Source organism: Heterocephalus glaber, unplaced genomic scaffold (genome assembly GCF_053883595.1).
Source record: "Heterocephalus glaber isolate CG9 unplaced genomic scaffold, H.glaber_assembly_v1.0 deba00001538, whole genome shotgun sequence".
NCBI classification, from domain to species: domain Eukaryota; kingdom Metazoa; phylum Chordata; class Mammalia; order Rodentia; family Bathyergidae; genus Heterocephalus; species Heterocephalus glaber.
This window is the reverse complement of record NW_028258333.1, coordinates 18,933,510-18,952,800: the sequence shown is the minus strand read 5'-3', so window position 1 is coordinate 18,952,800 and position 19,291 is coordinate 18,933,510. Positions and strand designations below refer to the sequence as shown.

General features: G+C 42.1%; 1 protein-coding gene across 16 annotated transcripts in view; it reads right to left on the bottom strand.

The window, feature by feature from the left end:
- The window catches only part of Pdzd2 (PDZ domain containing 2), a 392,505-nt gene that overhangs the window by 101,035 nt on the left and 272,179 nt on the right, over window positions 1-19,291 (bottom strand). For 11 of the 16 annotated variants that reach the window (XM_087189446.1, XM_004848663.3, XM_087189448.1 and 8 more), the window contains one exon: window positions 9,320-9,836. In XM_087189446.1, the coding sequence (XP_087045572.1) occupies window positions 9,320-9,836 (517 nt within the window). Of the gene's footprint in view, window positions 1-9,319; window positions 9,837-18,813; window positions 18,929-19,291 lie in introns of those variants that run through there. The other 5 variants (XM_087189454.1, XM_087189453.1, XM_087189452.1 and 2 more) reach the window with 2 other exon arrangements.

Sequence of the window (19,291 nt, the reverse complement as noted above, 5' to 3'; positions counted from 1 at the left end):
TATGCTTCATATACACCTTACGTATAGGGCCAAAGGTAATTTCACACAATGTTGTTAGCGCACCTGTGTTTTGACTGTGATCTGTCACATGAAGTCAGGTGTGAGATTTTCCACTTTTGATATCATTTTGACACTCAATAATTTTCAGATTTTGGAGCATTCTGTATTTGGATTTTCAGATGAGGAATGATATATATATATGTGTGTGTTTATATATATATGTATTTATGTTTAAAACATTCTACTGAATTGAATCTTAAGATTCCTTAAAACACATAAATGATATCTTTGGTAGGAAATATCAAAACAGAAAATTAATTGATGCATCTGATGTTGACTGTTAATTGACAGAACTGGTGACAACATCAGCCTGTAAGCTGCTTAAACATATTTAAAATGCTTCAACCCCTATAAAAATCTGTCCCTAAAAAAACCCCTCACAAATGTCTTTAAGCTATTTGATTGCTCATACCTTTTCTGCCTTGGTTTGTCCTTTACTTGAATCTCTATTTCACTCTAAGGGTACAAACATGCTTACTGCAAAGTTGTCGAGTTCTTCCAGATACTTAGCTATTCAGAGAAATGAGAGTGAAATCTTTAAAAGTGATTTATTTTTGAGTCTTACTTTAGGCTCTCCCCTGCTGTTCTTTTTAGCCCTAGATATATGAGTGTGGGTCACAATATATTCCTCAACATATAAAACAAAAGCCATCTGCTTTTTTCATCTTGAACATCCCATGGAACAGTTAAGGTCTACACAATGTCATCATCCCCCAAGAAATAGGCAACCTGCCCATTCAAGCTGCTTGCAAAGAAGAAAGAATGTGATGTATTTAGAAAATCTGAAATACACAGTGTCAGAAACTAAAACGAAACTTTATGCAATAGTGAAAAAACCAGATGTTGAGTAGTCACTGATGTGCAGCAATAGGAATGTCTGGGGAAATTATTACCAGACAGAAACCTCCTGGATCCTACACTTTTTCTAGTACAGCAGTGCTCAGTGGGGCTCCCTTACCCAGCAACCTGCAGTGGTGCCAACTGTCTCCTCCATCTTCTGACCACAGACGAATGGAGCTTGTCTGGCCAAATGTAACTTCAGAAGTCACTGGCTTACCACAGTAGTTCATGAACTTGTCAATGGTCCCTATTTCATCTAATCATCCCACTCTGGACTCCACGGATTTTGGTTTGCTGCCTCTGACCTCTGGAACACCTTTCTCTCCTCCATTCAGAAACACTCTCCCCAGCCTTTGGTTTCTCATAGTGCCACTACTTCCAAAAAGCCGGGGGAATCAGTATGAGCACCAAGATGGCAGCTTTCAACATTACCAACACAGAACACCTGATGGCCTTGCAGATGCCACCAAAAAGAACAAATTTGGTACGTGCTGATTGGTTGCTGTCCTGGCTTGCTGTGTGTCCCATGCCAGCATCTTGGGCAGCCTGTGGCTGTCCCTCTGGGCATCATGGTGTGGTTAAAACACAAGGGTGAGGCAGTGGCTTATTGCTTCCTGGAAAAGATGCCACAATTCCCGGGTCCTAGGAGATGAGAGACTGTGCTCCTCCCTTCCCAGCACAGAAAAGCTGTAGATCTTTCCCAAAAGCAACAGAGTTCACTATTGGAGCCCAGAAAGAAAACTCATTCATTTCTAGCCCAAATTAGTAAAATCCTATCTACACTCATTCCTAGTTTATACTGTCATCCTTTTTCCCTTTGCACTCCTCTTTCATTAAATAGAACACACAGGTAGGATTCAGAGGGTGTGACAATACCAGATATGAATGCTTTTAAAAGTAAGATTTGTGATGACACATGCAACAATATATTCATGGAAGTAGAAAAATGGTGAAATGTATGCATTGACAGATGAGTTAAAGAAAGTTTTCATCAAGAGCATCCACATGCTCACTTTATACCCTCCCCTGACCCAACACACACATAACTAGTTAAAAACAAAAATAAAAATGAAACCCACATATCTAATACAATGGCTTCAAAGAGCAGAAATGACTGTCAAGGTGAGCTTCCCAACTATTCTAGTCAAAAACCAGATCTTCTTCACTTTTATCCAATAATATGATTTCCCCCCATAATTGAAAATGGGAATTATAAAGGGATTGTCCAAAGAAATCAATGCAAGTTTCTGCCACCACAAGAGTGGAAAGAATTAAGTTCATGAACCAAGATAGCACTGCATGAAGGAAGACAAAAACAGCAAGAGGCAACTGTTACCAATATAAATCCTACATGTGTCAGTAAACATTCTATATTACTTGCAAATTTATTTGCCTACAGCTAAAGCAATGTTCAGTTAAAAATTAGTGCATGAGGTTTGTTAGGTTAAAGTGGTACTGGCCCAAAGCAAATGGGCTAATTAACACCTTAGTACAGTCAAAACTGGCCTCTTCCCCTTCTGCTCCTGGTTTTCCCATCTCAGTAAGAGTAGAACTATTATTTACTTAAGCTACAGAGGATAGGCAAGGCAAAACCCCATGTATGATCTTTGATTCCTCCTGTTTCATTTCCTCCTTCCAAGCCATGTGAGAGACCTGTAGGTTCTGCTTCCAAAATAGACCCCACGTTCATCTACTTATGCTCTTCTCCACTGGTATCTCTGTCAAAGCCACCAGCATCTTCAGCTTGGGTATTAACAGTATCCTATTTGGTTTTCTGTTTTACTCTTCATTTTGTACAGCCCATTATTCTCCATTAAACATCTAGGGTGAATGTTTAAAATGCATAAGTTATGCTGCATTTAGCTTGAATCCTCCAATAGCTTAAATGGTTTCCCATGGAGTAAGAGTAAGGTCCAGACTGTAATGGCCCTGTCCAGTGTCCTGAATCATCTCCTAGCGCTCAGTTTCTTTGCTTCTGGAATACCCTATTGTTCCAGCTTTAAGGCAGCTGCTTTTGCTCGTTTGCCCTTGGGAACATTCTGTCCCAATTTTACAGGGCTGCCAGGGTCAGTTCACACATTGCTTCTTCAGTGAGGTCTTCCTTTGTGGACACCCAATATCAACTAGCCCCCATCCATATGACTAGCGGTTTTCCACGTCACCCTGGTTTAGTTCATTTATAATACTTGTCATCACGGGATGTTCTGATTTATTTATTCTTTATGACCCTCTTCTACGCTATAAATGCCATGGGGTAAGTACCTTGTCCATCTCATTTATCAATGGGTTCACTAGCAACTGGAATAGAACCTAACATAACAACATTGTACAAATAGCACAGAATAAGCATAAAATGTTTATTCACTAATTTTATATATGGTTTTCTGGCATCACTGAGACTGATAAGAAAGGCTACCCAGATGGGAGGCCTGTGTGTTCACTAGAGTTCAGGTATGAACACTGGGTCAGCTGTACAGACAACTGAGTTCTTGCCTGCTGCGCAAGCGCAAGGACCCGAGTTCGATCCCTGGTACTAAAAACAAAAAACAAAAAAAACAACAACAAACAGACAACTGAGTTCTGAGACAGACCCTATTTAAACAGATGCACTGGACAGTCATTTTCTCTTACATTGGTTTAAAGGGCAATGAGATTTTGTCAGCCTATTAAGCAAAAGCCAAATGACAAAAAAATGGGATACTATGGACTTCTGCACTAATGTTGTCAGAGCGTTACCATTCCCTATAAACCTCCCACTGTGGTGGGAGTCCACATGTGCATCTTTAAAACGAAGCCACTGCTTGGATTTATTTACTACAGCAGGGAGGCGCATAAAAGGGAGCTAACTCACAGCATTTAAATGACCTCATTTCTGCTGGAACCAAAAATAACACTTCACCACAGCATCTTTGCCCCAAATGTGAGAAGACACATCAGCCAGCTAGAATTGCACTGTGGCAAATGCTTTGACTCTCACTACAAACCTATTTTGAGACTGTTTGCTTCTTATTTAGAAGGATCGGTAAGAAATGAAAAAAAAGTGTGATCATGTCAGGGCTGAAGTCCCTTAGTCATCAGACCAAAATGGTCAGTTTATAGGCAAGGAAACAGAAAAACAGAGAAAGCCACAGGAGCCCAAAGGCCTCCGAGCTGGGGACAGAAGAGCTGGGGCTGGAGTTTACTATCTTATCTATCAGGCTCGGTACCTCTGGGCATTTTCATTAGTAAAGATCTATGGAGGACCAACAGGTACAAGGCCCTGAGCTAGCACTGGGGACAGAAAGACAAATGGGCCCTGCCCTTAAAATCCACTGGGGACACAACATGCCATGTGGTAGGTGGAACACGTGGGACTCATGCGTCACCAAAGACACGGTGGAAGTACTGCAGGAGCCCCAAGAAGAGAGGCCTGATGATGGAGTAGGTGGCAGCAATGTCACAGAGGACACCTGATGGCTCAGTCCAGGAAAGACAGAAGCTAAGCTATGCAGGGGAGGAGGGAGGAAAGGAAAAGCTGGGCAGAAGGAAGCATCCACAATGGCTCAGAGGCACAAGGGAGCACTGTTTCTAAAAGCATCTGCTGTGCGCAGCCCAAACTGGGGAGGAGAGAGCAGCAAGAACAGGACAACTCAGACAGCTCAGGACTGGGCTGGCCACCGAGAGCCCGAAATTTCCCCGTACTCCAGGGAGGAGAGACAGGCTGGCGTTTGAGTTAATAATGAATCACACCTATGTAAGGAAACCTCAGTGTGGGGCTTGGAGAGCTCTGGATCAGGGAATGGACCCATCGCCAGAGGGGGCACATCTCACCTCCACGGCAACAGACACTCATGCTGGGGATCCTTGTGGACCTCATCCTATGTACCTCCGTGGCTGTTCATTTGTATGCTTTATCATATTTTTTAAATAAACTTTTATGAAAAAAAAATTTAAAGGACAAATGTGGGAGACAGGAAGTTAAACAGGGATCAGAATAATGGGGACCTCAAATGACATGCCAAGGTATTGGGATGTTACCCCGAGGGAGAACAGACTTGCAACAGGGGTTAAGCTATGGAGCACGTGGGTGTGTGTGGAGGGGATGCAGGAGCATGAGTGGTGAGATTTGCTGTTTAGCAAGGTCTCTCTGTTTGCAGTGGAGACGGTGGATGGAAGGGACAGAAGTGGGGGCAGTGTGCAGCAGACATTGTGGGAGCAGGAAGAGAGGTGGCTTGGGCTGTGGGATCCTGAAGGGAACTAGAGTTGACAGGACTTGGCTATCAACTGGGCATGAGGTAGGGAGAGGCAGGATTTCAGCTGGCTCCGGGAGGACTGGAAGGGCTTTCCCAGGATTTTGTGTGACAAACCAGAGAAAGTCCTGATAAACCAGGATAGCTGGTCACTCTAGTTGGATCTCAGGTTTCTGGCTTGGGGAACTTTGAGGATGGAGATACCTGGAATACCAGGGTGCGTCTGGTGGTACTGGAGAGGGATGCACTGAGTTGGAGCATCACATGACTATCTTTGATAGTGACAGCATTCAGGCAGTTGCTATAAAGCTCAGGGGCTTTCTTTCTTTCTTCTTTTGAGACAGGGTCTTGCTATATAGTTCAGGCTGCTCTTGAACTCACTGTGTAGTCTAGGCTGGCCTCGAACTCATGGCGATCCTCCTGCCTTAGCCTCTCAACTACTGGAACTACAAGTGTGCACCACCATGCCTGTCTTAGGGGCCCTGGGGAGAGGTAAGAGCTTAGCCATGGACTTAGGAGAGATGATCATGTAGGACAATATGTTTACCCAATGACCTTGGGGACTTCCCAGGAGAGGATCATCCTTATGCTGCCCTTCTTGATGTAAACATCAGGGACCACTGAGAAGTATCCCAAGCGTGACTCTCCTTCTGCATTTTCCACCCTCTCCTGCAGATTCAGATCAGGGTAGCCTGCCTGAGATCTCTGAGAAACAACTTATGGAGAAGGTCCAGGGAAAAGGTCTGGTACTGAGGGCTGGACTAAGATTCTTGGATAAAGACCTCAAATGTATCCACAGACATACCCAGCGCTCATGTGAATAAGCTTGCCTGCTTGGCAAATGGTAGGATTTTTCCTCTTTGTTATGTGACTATTTTTTGTTTTATTCATTTTCACCATAAAGGATTACAAAAATACACATTTTATGTCAACAGACTTATAAAAATTTTCATCCTGAATGAACAATGATCTTTGCTGGAAACATAGTAAAAAACTTTGAGCTCACTTCTAAAATTGCTTGTCTATGTCCTAGGAGACTCTTGAGAAGATGGACTTAACTTTTCAAAAAGTCAATCCGCTTCTATATGTAGTGGTACCTTGGTTCATGAATGCTTTTGTTTGCAAACAGTTTGGTTCGCAAACAGAAGCATTTGGCAAAATTTTGTTTTTGTTTGCAAACTCCACATCAGGTGATGAATATGACTGTGGCCATCTTTCCCACATAAATAGAAGGTGGCCATCTCTTCCAGAACTGTGGAATGAATTGTTTGTGAACTAAGGTACCACTACGTCCTAAAATTTTATACAAAGAAAACCATTTTAAAAAAGAAAATATTAAAAAGAAGTATGTTTCCTATTGCTCTGTTAAGGGAGAACAGAATAAGGAAACAAAAACTGAGGATTTATTTTAATGTAATATTTTCTTAGACAAATATGTCCGTGAAGAAGTACCTGGCAAACAACAATGGTCTGAATAAGCATTATAGGCCTTTTCTGTATTTTATTAGGTCTTTGTAGATATATTAAATCATTAATAAAGCAGAAGTGGAACAACACTGACATGTTTAATCTCCCATTATTCAAATGGAATGGAATCCCCCTGCCCCGCCCCTCCTCCCGGCAAAGACTTAAGAGGTAAATAGGTAATTTCTGGTTTTCTAGACATTCTATTTTAGCATGACCTTGGTTTCAACTATCCTAGAATAAAAATAAAAATTTTCTCTAGCCCAAGAATCTAGGCAGCTTTTTATGAAAGTCTCTTGGTTCCAATTTTAGTGCCACTAGGATGTGGAGGAAGATGTGAAGTTTACCTCTTGCCAACTCAATCAATCCTGAGCAAATGTATTCAGTGAACGTACTCCTGAGAAGGGTGCTAAAATGTGCATGGCTCAGAAGGTATGTGGTCCATGCCCACTCACCAAGACCAAAAGTATGAACCAGGGCCAATGGTTAGTCTGTGGATTATGGACAGTTACAAAGAATGCAAATTCCAGATGGCAAGATTTTCCTCTCTATAAGGATTCTCAAAAAAAGATACCCCAGGGCTGGGGATTTAGCTCAGTGGTTCCACTGCCTGCCTCCCAAACGCAACATCCTGAGTTCAATCCCTGGTATAAAAAAATAAAAAATAACAAAAATTGCCCCCAAGCCAACAGATTTTTTCACCCTTTCATTTATACCTCCAGGGACTCTCCCCGTCCTTCCTTTCTCTCTTTTTTCTTTTCTTTTCCTTCCTTCCTTCTTTCTTTCTTTCTACATTTTCAGTCCTTTTTTATCTTTATTTTTATTTTCAGACAGGTTCTTGTTGCTAAGTTGCCCAGGCTGGGCTTGAACTTGCAATTCTCCTGCCTCTGCCTCAAAGAGTGCTGGTATTACAGGTGTGTGCCAGCATGCCTAGCATGGACCTCTGACCTTGAGCATAAAACCAGGCAAAACAACTTTGATATGGGTAGTCCTCAGGTAGTCTAATCCAGAAATTCAACTTTATGTTACTGTTTTTAATTAGGATAAGTGGAAGATTGGTGCTCAGAAGTTTGGTGGTAGGTTTTTTTTTCTTTAAAAATCATTCCAAATAATTTTCACTGTGGCCTAGGTTAAATTAAAGCCTGATCTTTGGACTGTATATGTGATTCAACCTCCTTTGGTGCCCCCTAAGCCTTTGAAATTAAGGAATTTTGCCCTACCTTATATTGTTCACGTTAGGTCTTCTGTGTATTCACAGTGTAATCATTAGGTGAAAAAATCATATCAAGATGTGGTATTTGGGCCAGGGATTTAGCTCAGTGGTTCCGCTGCCTGCCTCGCAAGTGCAAGGACCTGAGTTCGATCCCCGGTACAAACAAACAAACAAACAAAAAATGCTATTCACTGATAAGGAACATATTTTAATGTTTACTGCTCTAAAATTGAGGGGTATACATTAAATCTTTTCTTTGCCTTTAACCCTTTTTAGGGGAAACTCATAAAACAGGTAAAAAAACCCACTGAAAGTGATATCAAGTTTTTGTTGTCATTTGTTCACACATCCATTCTTCTACAAATAATGCCTCCCGGGGTAAGGCATTACAGGGTCACCCAACTCCTCAAATGTACATATGTTGGGACAGGGCTTCTTTTGATTCTTCTCAACCCATCATACAGCTTGGCTAACACCCAGAAATAATCACATCAAATAACTAAGGGAGAATTTAGTCGCTCCCAGGGCAGCTTTCCTTAGCGCGCAAAGCTGAACATGATACTTCCATGTCTGTGTCCCACCTTTCCAACTTCTCTCTCACCCCTAGAGATTGTCTCCTGAACCAAAGAAGCCAGTCAGCACCCACCCGGCAAACAATTGCTTCCTTAAGATCCTGCAGAGACAGCTGCTAGGAGAACTCTTGGAACAGACACATTTACCCTAAGAGGTGTAGCTCTGATATGAAAACCTTGGGCATAATGGGTAGACAACTGGAGACATTGTTGTCTCACCCATCACCCGTCAGAAAATACCACACCTGCTTTGCCTTTAGGCCAGACCAACCTCCACCATCACAGCTGGATATCCCAGACCAGAGGTCTCTGTGAAGATTCCAAGCCTCGCTGGAATGTATCAGTATAATGCCATGATACCAGGAAAATATCACTGGTTTTGAACTGTTAAAACAAAAGCCTGAGCCGGCCATGGTGGTGCATGTCTGTAATCCCAGCAGCACTCAGGAGGCTGAGGCAGGAGGATCACCATGAATTTGAGGCCAGCCTGAACTACAGAGAGAAACCCTATCTCAAAAAAACCAAAAAATAAATTAATAAAATAAAAGCAGATGCTCGGCTGCATGTTGGATGGCATTTCTGTGTAATACTGAAGCTGGGATGTTTGTGCTATCAACTGCAACCAGGAATTCCTGGTTTTGAAGTAGCAATTTCCCTGTGACAGCAGTGATGAAAAATGATGCACTTCAAGTGCTTTATCTGGGCCTCATCTGACTCAAATTTGACCACAGAAGGCTTGGATTTTCACTTATTATCCTCTAACTAGCTCTTTATTTAAGTAGGACAAAGTGAGTTGCTGAACTGTTTTGTTGGTGTTACGTGCTCTGATCATTATCTTGATGAATTTGCTGATATCTAACTGTAAAGTCATCACACACGTTTTCTAAACTTTAAAAGCACCTTCAAAACAAATCGGGTCCTGTAATCCAAGCAAACCTTACCCGCGGCAGGCAGTCACTTGACTGGAAGTCTGTTTTCCCAGCTTTGGAGAAGCGGCCTTTGTCATTTCCGGTGGTCAGAGCAGCCTCTGTCTTTGGCAGTCCAGGCTCTGCCCCTTTGTCTGCTGCTGAGCTCCCTAGATGGGATGCAGCCTCCTCCTGAAGAGAGTGGGAGCCATTCTCCAGCTCGGAGCTGTGTCTGTGTCCGGGCTCCGGGTCGGCGCTGCCGTTTTCCAGCTCCGAGCCGGCGTCGGCATCGGCATCGGCATCGTAGGCCGCCTCGCAGCCAGCACTGCTCACCGGTTCCTCAGGGGCCTTGTGGGCCGGAGGTCTGGAGATGACCCCAAACTTTCTCGTTCTTTTTCCCTTCTTTGAGGTTTGGTCACCCAGCTCCAAGGTAGGTGTCTCTCCTGGTTCCGAGCTGTTGCTGCCATTGTAAGTCAAATGGGCTTTGTGCTTGAAGCGCCGCAGCATGATCAGGTAGATGAAGCCTCCATTCCAGCACTGCTCAGCCAGGTAACTGCAACACACAGACAGGGCGGCTTAGAGGGCTGCGTGCAGGCGCCAGGGACCGGGACCAGCCAGGACCGGGCGCCAGGATTCCCAGGGAGCTCAACCTCACTGTCTTCATCTATGCAACTGGCGATGACTCCCCCAAACACAACCCCATGAGCTAGAAGTTACTAATTGAGATCCCCTAAGATTAAGAGTCACAGACGGGTTTTTCTGCGGACAGTCAATACTAACGTATCATTAAAAATAAATTTTTTTTTGCTTATTTTTGCAGTGCTGAGGCCAGAACCCAGGGCCTCATGCATGCTAGGCAAACACTGAGCTACACCCCCAGCCCCTAGAAAACATATTTTTTTTTTGTCCCGGGGATCGAACTTTGGACCTTGCGATTTCGAGGCAGGCGCCGGAAGCACTGAGCTAAATCCCCAGCCCCAGAAAACATTCTTATAGGAAGACTCATTTCAAATGTTCTATGGCACAGGAAGGTGACTGTGGTCGATAACATTTAGTTTTACATTTCAAAATAGCTACTAAAGAGGATTTTGAATGTGCCTGACATCAGGAAACCATAACTGTCTGAGGTGATTTGGTCATTGCATTGTGTACAATGAAATGTCATACTGTACTCCATAAATATGTATAATTATGTGTCAATTTAAAATGGTTTTTTAAAAGATGAAGGGCTTGGTTGAACCAAAAAAATAAAAGAATTCTCCACCCTTTCAATAATTTCTTGTATCAAAATTATGCTAGACTCTCACCTATATATTGCTCTTTATTTCTCATCTATATATTGCAGATAGCATGATATTATTAGTGCCCAGGGTAAAGAATGGATAAAATGGATTGGGGGACATGTAAAGTTCTGTTATTAGGCCAAAAAAAATAATCAACTTTATAATAGTAACTTCTGCCCCATAGCAGTTAAAAGGTACAATAGTGAGTAGGAGGGGCTGACTGGTGTTAAGCTGTAATAGGCTAAGTGCTGGCCCAGAATGAGTATCAGGTTCACCTCCTGGTCATGGTCCCAGTTTGGGCTGTTCACAGCACACATGGATGGTCCTTTCCAGTTGAGCCTCACATTAAGAAAAGCACTGACAAAACAGACATAGAGGACCAGGACAAAGAAGGCTGCTGGAAGCTGGGCCAATCAGGAACATTTGGGGGAATAAGAGACACTCAGCATAGAGAAGACACGGTCAGGGGCCAGTTGCTTCTTTATGTATCTGAGGGAGGCAAATATTGAGAAGCAGGAAATAATATGAGATAATGCACATGAAGTGTGACACACGCTAACTGCTCCAGAGTTGAAAGGATACCAAGAAAATAGAACATCAAATGAAATAATTAGCAGTATTCAGGATCCTAGGTCATTAAAGCTTCAGCAAAGAAAACACTTGGTCAAAGTCAGGAAATGAAGTTAGGCTGGACTCTCCATTAGCGCCACCCCACATAAAGTAGCACAAATCCCCGAGGAACCCAGGGAAATGCTTTCACCACTGGAATCTCGCCACAGCCTACACATCACTGGTTCCCAAGGGGCGTCAACAACCAAATCCTTCATAAATTGAACCTGCTTCCAATCTTCTTACACCTACAAAGAGAAAGCCCAAGTATGGCCAGGTGCTCTCCCTCTGGGCACAATGCTGACTCTGAAGAAATGAGGACTATGGCTAAAAAGATGGCCTTCTGTGATCTTGTCACCAGGGAGATCAGATCTGAGGGCTGGGGCAGTCAGATGTGGGAAGGAGGCCAGGTTACCAAGTTCCCTCTCATCTCACCATGAGCTTTCACTTAGACAGCAGACAGTGGGAGGGGAGAAGAGCTGGCCAGCTGTGTCTGAAGCACACTGGAGTCTGGCCTGAAGGCATGTAGTCCCTGTCCCTACAGATTAGAGTAATGGCAGTGCCTGTCTTATGAGAGAAAAGAATAATTCTCAATATTTGCCATGCAGTAAAATGAACAAGAGAGAAGGGACTCAAACATCAACCAAACCTAATAAAAACTTTCTTTGATCCTGGGCTATATATCATGGTGGTGAACTCATGCACATAAAAACAAGTAGATTAAAAAAAGATACCGTTCAGATCTCAGGCCATTCTATGAAGTACAGTAGGAGGAAGAGGCATGAAAGACCACCTATTGAAGTCTGGAAAATAAAAATTAAACTTGGTTCTCAGCACAACTGCCCCAAAATGTTTAGATTTCATTTATTTGAACTATGCATTTTTTCCAGACTGGAAAAGCTCTTGTAAAAGTATAAAATCTGAAAATTAGGCAGCCAGGTTGTAGGGGTTTCACTGAGCAAAAGATTTCCAGTTAAAATGTTACCTGTGCTCAGAGGTTATGAAAACCAGTGTGGGACAGTAAAATCAGGACAAGGTGGAAAGTTAGTCATCCAAGTCCTCCTTCTGGTTTTGGCCCAACCCTGTAAAACAATGGCATTATACAAAATCTCCATCAACTGATGAAGGGTAGATTGTGTCATATTTATATAGTGGAATATTACTCAGCAATAAAAAGGAATGGATTATATGCGACAACATGGGTGACACTGGAAACATGATGCTAAGTGAGAAAAGCCAAACTGCAAAGGGTCATATGTTATGTCATTCAATTTATATGACACTGCCAGAACAAGACAAATATGCAGACAAAAAGCGCGTAGAGGTTTCCAGGAGTTAGAGAAGGGAATTGGGACCAACTGCTGATATGTAGAGGACTTGGGATGAGGGTGTGTGATAAGAATGTTCTGGAATCAGATAGTGGTAATGGTTACCTAACAGTATATATATTAAAACCAACTAAATTATACACTTTAAAATGGTGAATTTTATGTTAGCTTTCCATTGCTGTAACAGATATGTGGCACAATCATCTTATGAAGAGAAAAGGTTTCATTTGGCTTATGGCTTTGGAGGTTTTCAGTCCATGATTGACTGGCCCTGCTGCTCCTGTGCCTGTGGTGAGACAGGCATCACGATAACAGCATGCGGCAAAACTGTTCTCATGATGGCTGGGACGTGAAAGAGAAAAGAGGTACAGGCTGGGCCCCGTGATGAGAATACCTTCCATTAGACTCCGCCTCTTAAAGGCTCTACTACATTCCAAATAGTGCCTTTCACATGTGAGCCTGTGTGGGCCTTATCCAAACCATAGGATGAATTACATATCTCAATAAAAAAAAATTAGTAAATAATACTGGGAAAGTTTTAAGATTATTCTTTGAGTAGGTGCTTTATAGACACTCGTTCACCAAGAAACGTCTTAGAAGCAATTGCAGCTAAGAAATGAATATCAATTACCTCGCTCAAGTTCATGTACCTACTACTACGTGGCAGATCTAATTCTGATTCCTAAGTTCCACGGTGTAGCCACTGTGCAATTCTGCTCTAAGTTACTCTCAACTCTGTGCCAGTTTTCACATCTGCAAAGTGAAGATGTTAAAATGAGTCATCTCTGTATTGCATCCATGCTAATACCATTGAGAATGGTAGTTTCCCAGGAAGAGTTCTTAGGAAAGAAAGGACCAAGTTACCCCAGTGCCAGGGATAGAATAGAATAAAAAACAGAAACATCCATGTTATGTCTAAGTTATTTTTAGCCTTCCTCTTCTTTGAATAAGCATCCCTCAAAGGTCCATGTGTTAACCGATCCATGGTGGTATTGGGAGATGTGGAAGGAAGCTAAGCCACTGGGGCTGTGCCCTTGAAGGGGACATTGGGGTTGCCCCCTCTCCTTTCTCCCTTTTTGCTTCCCTGCACCATGGAATGAACAAGCTTCCTCTAGCATGAGCTCCTATCATTATGTACTGTGCTGCTGCCACTGGCCCAAAGGCAATGGAGCCAAGTAACCGTGGACTGAAATCTCCAAAACCATGAGTCAAAATAAATCTTTCCTCTTTTTAAGTTTATTTACATCAAGAATCTATTACACGGTTGGAAACCTGACTAATATAGGGCTCCTGGAAACTTAGCATCAAATGAAAAAAGATTTCACCTAGAGAGTCAATTCATTTAAAATTGCTTTTGGGAATCTACCTTTTATACTAAAACCTCTAAGCAATTTGACATGTTATATCCAGAGACCTTTCCTTCACTACCAAAATTACTGGCTCATTGAGTTGGATCACGAGGTCTTAAGTATCTCTCCCATATGCTATTCTCATGGGAGCTGCAAGAATCCCAAAAGTTACCAGTGACTGAGCCAGTCAGTGTTTTACTCCTACAGGGTCCATACTTGGCAGCATTACAAAGGCAAAAGGAGTTTATATTTAGTTCAGTACCATCTCCCTATCCTCTCCTTGCTTCCAAGCAATAAATAAGACCCTGACACCTTAAAGGAACTGTATGACAGGTTATTTTATCCTTTCCTGGACTCTGAGGATTGTTTAAGGTCATCCCAAGACAAAGAGTAATGAATGAATTATGGACACTGTAGCAAGCTGGTGAAGAAGAGACTTTTGGGGAGGGGATAGTTTTTTTAGAATTCTTTGAATCACCTTAAACCTAATGGCCCCATACTCCATATTCATATGTATTTAAATGATTTGCCTAACTTTTCCAGCACTTTCTGGCTAATTCATACATTCAAGTCTCCTTTTTCTGTCTAGTAGGAATGTTATCAGTATTAGAATCTTTACACTAAACTTAAAAGTCAGTAAGTCTTAGTCTGTTTTGTGTTGTTATAACAGAATATCTGAGAGTAATTTATAAACAAAAGAGGTTTTATTTTGGCTCATGATTCTAGAGATTGAGAAGTCCAAGAACGGATGGCGAAATCTGCTGAGAACTTTGGGCTGCTTTAACTCATGGAAGAAAGCAGAAGGGCAAGTGGATGGAAGAAGAGGAGGCAGAACACAAAAGGTGGACTCACTCTGTAACAGCTCTTGAGCGAACTAATCCAGATCCATGAGAATGAGAACTCACTCATGCGAGAAAGGCATTAATCCATTCAGGAGGACTCCCCTACCATCCCCTCAGGACCCAAACACCTCCTGCTGTCATCACCCCCAACACTACTGCAGAGGGGACCCAGCCTCACATGCCATTTTGTTGGGGACACACCATGATCACACCGCTGGACAGTATCTGGGAAAGAAGACATCGAATACAGTAATGCCATTTAGAAAAATAAAAGCCTCCTTTTTATAAAAAGGTATAATTAGCCTTTTGGAAGCTTCTCTATTACATATTTTTTCCTAAAAATTTGAGATTTTCCTCCAGCAAGGAAAATTATTAATTCAATTAAAATTTTCTTGACTTTGACTCTCCCGGGATGATTTTAAAATGAAGAAACATCAATATATCTAGAAATGAGGCTCTGAATTCTAGCCTAGAACTTTCCCTCTGGAATCTGTTGTAGTTCTTTACTTCCTGTGGTCTTTTCTGAACTCAACCCTTCTTCCTCTTTCCCTCCAAAGGAGCCGTATCCAAAGCGAAGTGTAAGCAACTCCTCCCTTCCATATGTGTCATAATCCTGGAGTCTGTGTTTTGGGGGTTGGAAGGTCTGAAAGGGCAGGTGATGTTGGATGCTTGGAAAAACTGGAGGGATAGGGCTGGGGATTTAGCTCAATGGTCCCACTGCCTGCCTGGCAACCGCAAGGTCCTGAGTTCAATCCCTGGTTACTCCCTCAAAAAAGAAAAACTGGAGGGATAAAAGTAACCAGAATTTGAAGAACAAGAAATACAAGGAAATAGGAGATAAGAGAGTGGCAAACACAGGAGGGTGTTAGAAGTCCAAAGTCATTATTTATGAAGTCATTATTTATGTCTGGATTCTATCAAGTCAGGGTTTAAGGTAGCTGTACAATTTTGATATTCTGATGAGTTTGCCAAAATTTTTGGAAGGAAAAATCTCCAGGTGCCTCTGAAAATCATCCTGGGCATTCAGCCTATGACTACTACTGATGCCTGCACATGGTGTGAATTCACAGAGCGGTCCTGCCAAGCTGAACCCCGGGTGTGTAGAGGTGTATAATTTGAAGTCACCTGGTTCACTACTACTGGGCACTGGCCTATAACACAATGCTATAAAACACTGTTTAACTCAAGAACACATAAATGAATTCTGGAACTCAGACTTTTTCCCAAAGCAGACATCCCTACTTCCTTTGCATATGTCAGTCTCTCGGCAGAGACGAAAAAAACACTGACTGCAGTGGGATGTTTATAGCTGAGTTATTATGACAAGATCTCAGTTGTATAGAACAGGACTAGCTGCTAATAGCTACCCTGTCTAACACAGGATGAACAGAGGCCAACTGGGCTTGCCCATGACCTTTCCCCCTTTGGCAGAAAGGAGAGCCCGAGAAGCTAGTTGTGACCCTTTGCAAACCTGTTAAGCCTAATTACTCCAGAGATCTGTCTGAAGCTATGCATCTGGAGATTCCCAAGAACAATGAGTTGAGAGGAAATGTTAAATACAGAGGGATTAATTTGCCAGTGAAGACTTCACTGGGACAGAGGGAGGCAAGTCTGGGTAGCTCTGTAAGAGAAGGGACCCCAGCTGCCCAAGGGCAATCTCAGGCTCTGCTTTCCAGGTAACTTTGGATTTTGGGTACACTCCTCAGATTCCACAGCCTTCCCCAATAAGTGTCAAACTCTCTTTTGGGGCCTCTGAAGATGGCATTTCTTCGCTCATATCGTGTGATAAGAGCAGCATCCTTGGTGTGTTTGTATGTCCTTTTCTGAAGGTGAATCAATCTACTTTCCTATCACAGAAATGGAATAAGATAGCCCCGACTACAGGGAGGCAGAAGGTTCAAGCACCCAAAGTCTCTGAGAAGAGGTCACAGCCCAGGCGTAGGAGTGGATGTGACAACACTGTATTCCAACTACTCTTAAAGAAGCAGACCAAGGAAGCCAATTTTTACTCCCTCTCACTTCTCTTCAGCAGAAATGGCTGGGGCTCAGGGACTTTCCCCTCCTCACCCTTATCTCAAATCTAGAGGGTACAGTGTGTATCAATGAGTATGTTCTCTTTGGTATAAAATGTGTTCATTTCATTAATTTCATCATAAAATTTGGATCAGAGAACACAAGTTGACAGTGAAGAAGCAGGCAAATATTCTGTCTATAACAGTCCTCTTATTCATTAGGGCTATGTCCTGAAATCCCCAGTGGATGCCTGATTAAAGGATAGTACTGAACCCTACTTATTCTATGTTTTTTCACAGACATACATACACATACCTACTCACATACATCCATACTCACTTTTTCACTTAAAAGAAGTATTTTATAGCTTCTCTTTGGTGTATCTGAATTGCCATCATCACTACTCTGATGTTTTGTGGCCATTATTAAGTAACATAGGGCTTCTTGACTATCACTGCTATACCATGACAGCCGATCTGACAGCCAGTAGCTAATTAAGCAAGCAATAGGTGGACAGTGTACACAGCATGGGTACACTGGATAAAGGGATTTGTGTCCTGGGTGAGACTGAGTAGGATGACAAAAGATTTTATCATGCTAGTCAGAATGATTTGCAGTTATAATTTATGAACTGTTTATTTCTGGAATTGTCACTTAATATTCTCAGACTGAGGTTGAGTGTAGGTAACTGTAACCTCAAAAAATGTAACAGCACAGGGATGGGGCTTAATGATACTTCTGTGAACAATAAGCTGTCTTTCATCTCTGATCCGTGAGTTTCATGTCTTCTACAAGCATCCATGAAACTATGCAGGCTAACTTGGCAGTTCACCAGTAGAGTAAAATCACAGTTCCTGACCTATAGCACAATACACAGATTAGAACCACTCTTGATCCCCAACATCAAGCATAGTAAAAAGAGCTCAATATTTTACTCTTGACACCAGTAATTAGAAATATAAGTCAATATGCATTTTAAAAAACCTAATATTTAATAAAGTTTTCTTTAGGGTTCAGTCAAACAGAGGAAGAATTATACTGAGGAGTAAGAAATAAGGCAGATGCTTTATCCCGAGTCTACAGCGCTCTAAACTTAGGGTGTAGCCTCTAAGAGAAGCTGCATTTATGCCCACTGGTGTTAAATGTACACCTTCTCCTACCAGCTTACACTCTGTCTCCTGTGCCTCCTGGGCCATTAGATGCAATATTCCTAGATGTAAAGGGTTAGGGGTGAGGGCAAAGTAGGGAAATATTGGCTAAAAAGCAGCAAATCATAGGACCAGTAGGAAAAATTATTTCAAATTCCATGCAATAACGTGTCACCGATTTTCCTGTCTATCTTGAAAGCTCATATCTCAAACTAACAAGATTGACTTAAATTTACAACCCTTATAGCAAATTATCTTGAATGCCGGGATGTATCACATGTTTTAGCTCCAATAAGGCTCACTGGAAGGACACACAGGTATGGGCCTTTCTGTTGCTCAACACTAAGCTATGTAAAGATTCTGTTTTCCTCAGAGGTTTTCATGCAGCATATATATATATATTTTTGGACCGGGGATCAAACTCGGGTCCTTGCGCTTGCAAGGCAGGTGGCGAAACCACTGAGCTAAATCCCCAGCCCAATGCAGCATATTTTCGCACGAATCAATAAACACTTTTTTTAAAGACAAAAGTATTTATTGATGTATTTGGTTGTAACTACTTAATAAATAGAGTCATTAGAGAATTTTTGGCCTAGGGTACTATGAAAAATTCACCAGATATGAAGGTTGCTGTAAGCTGAGAAAGTTTGGGAACCTCTGACATAACTCACCCATGACTCCTAAATAAACTTTTTAAAGTACTCATATATGTGTTAGAAATAGCAATACAGAAGCTAAATTAAGTAGAAAATCCCTGATCAATAATGAGAACTGATCTTATAAGACGTAAAGACACTGGCCCTAAAAAGAGAATTACTAAGGTTCTATTTACAAATGACTGCATTTCTTTATTAAATTAATGGGAGTGGATCAGGGTTTCTTATGGCTATGTGAGATCAAGCTGCATCTATACGGAATCAAGTGAAAACTCCCCAGGCACACAGCTTTGCCAACATACCCTGATGATGTAGGTCACATTTTCTCAGTTTGCGAGGCTGCAGGGGAGACACAGGGAGTGCTGGGAGTCAGACTTCGCTGCATGTGAGTCAATCTCACCTCATCAGGGATCTGACCTGCATCAGACAATGGACATGGAACCATTTCACTTTTTTCTTGTGGCCTAATGCTACTTTTTTCCCCTGTTTATAAAGTTATTACTAGTTCATTACATATCCACTCATTCATGCTTTCATTCATTCAACAAATAGTTATTTACTATATGCCAGGCACTGTTTGAGACACTTGAGCATACAAAGGTGAACACCACAAAGATTCCTGTCTTTGTGGAGCTTACAATCTGTCAGGGGCAGGCAAATGACAAACAACAGACCTATTCAAATAAACATCCAACTATAAAGGGTGTTAGGAGGTGAGGCATGCTATGGACAATAGAAAACACTGAAGAGGATAAAGAAGCACAAGTATGCCAGGCATTG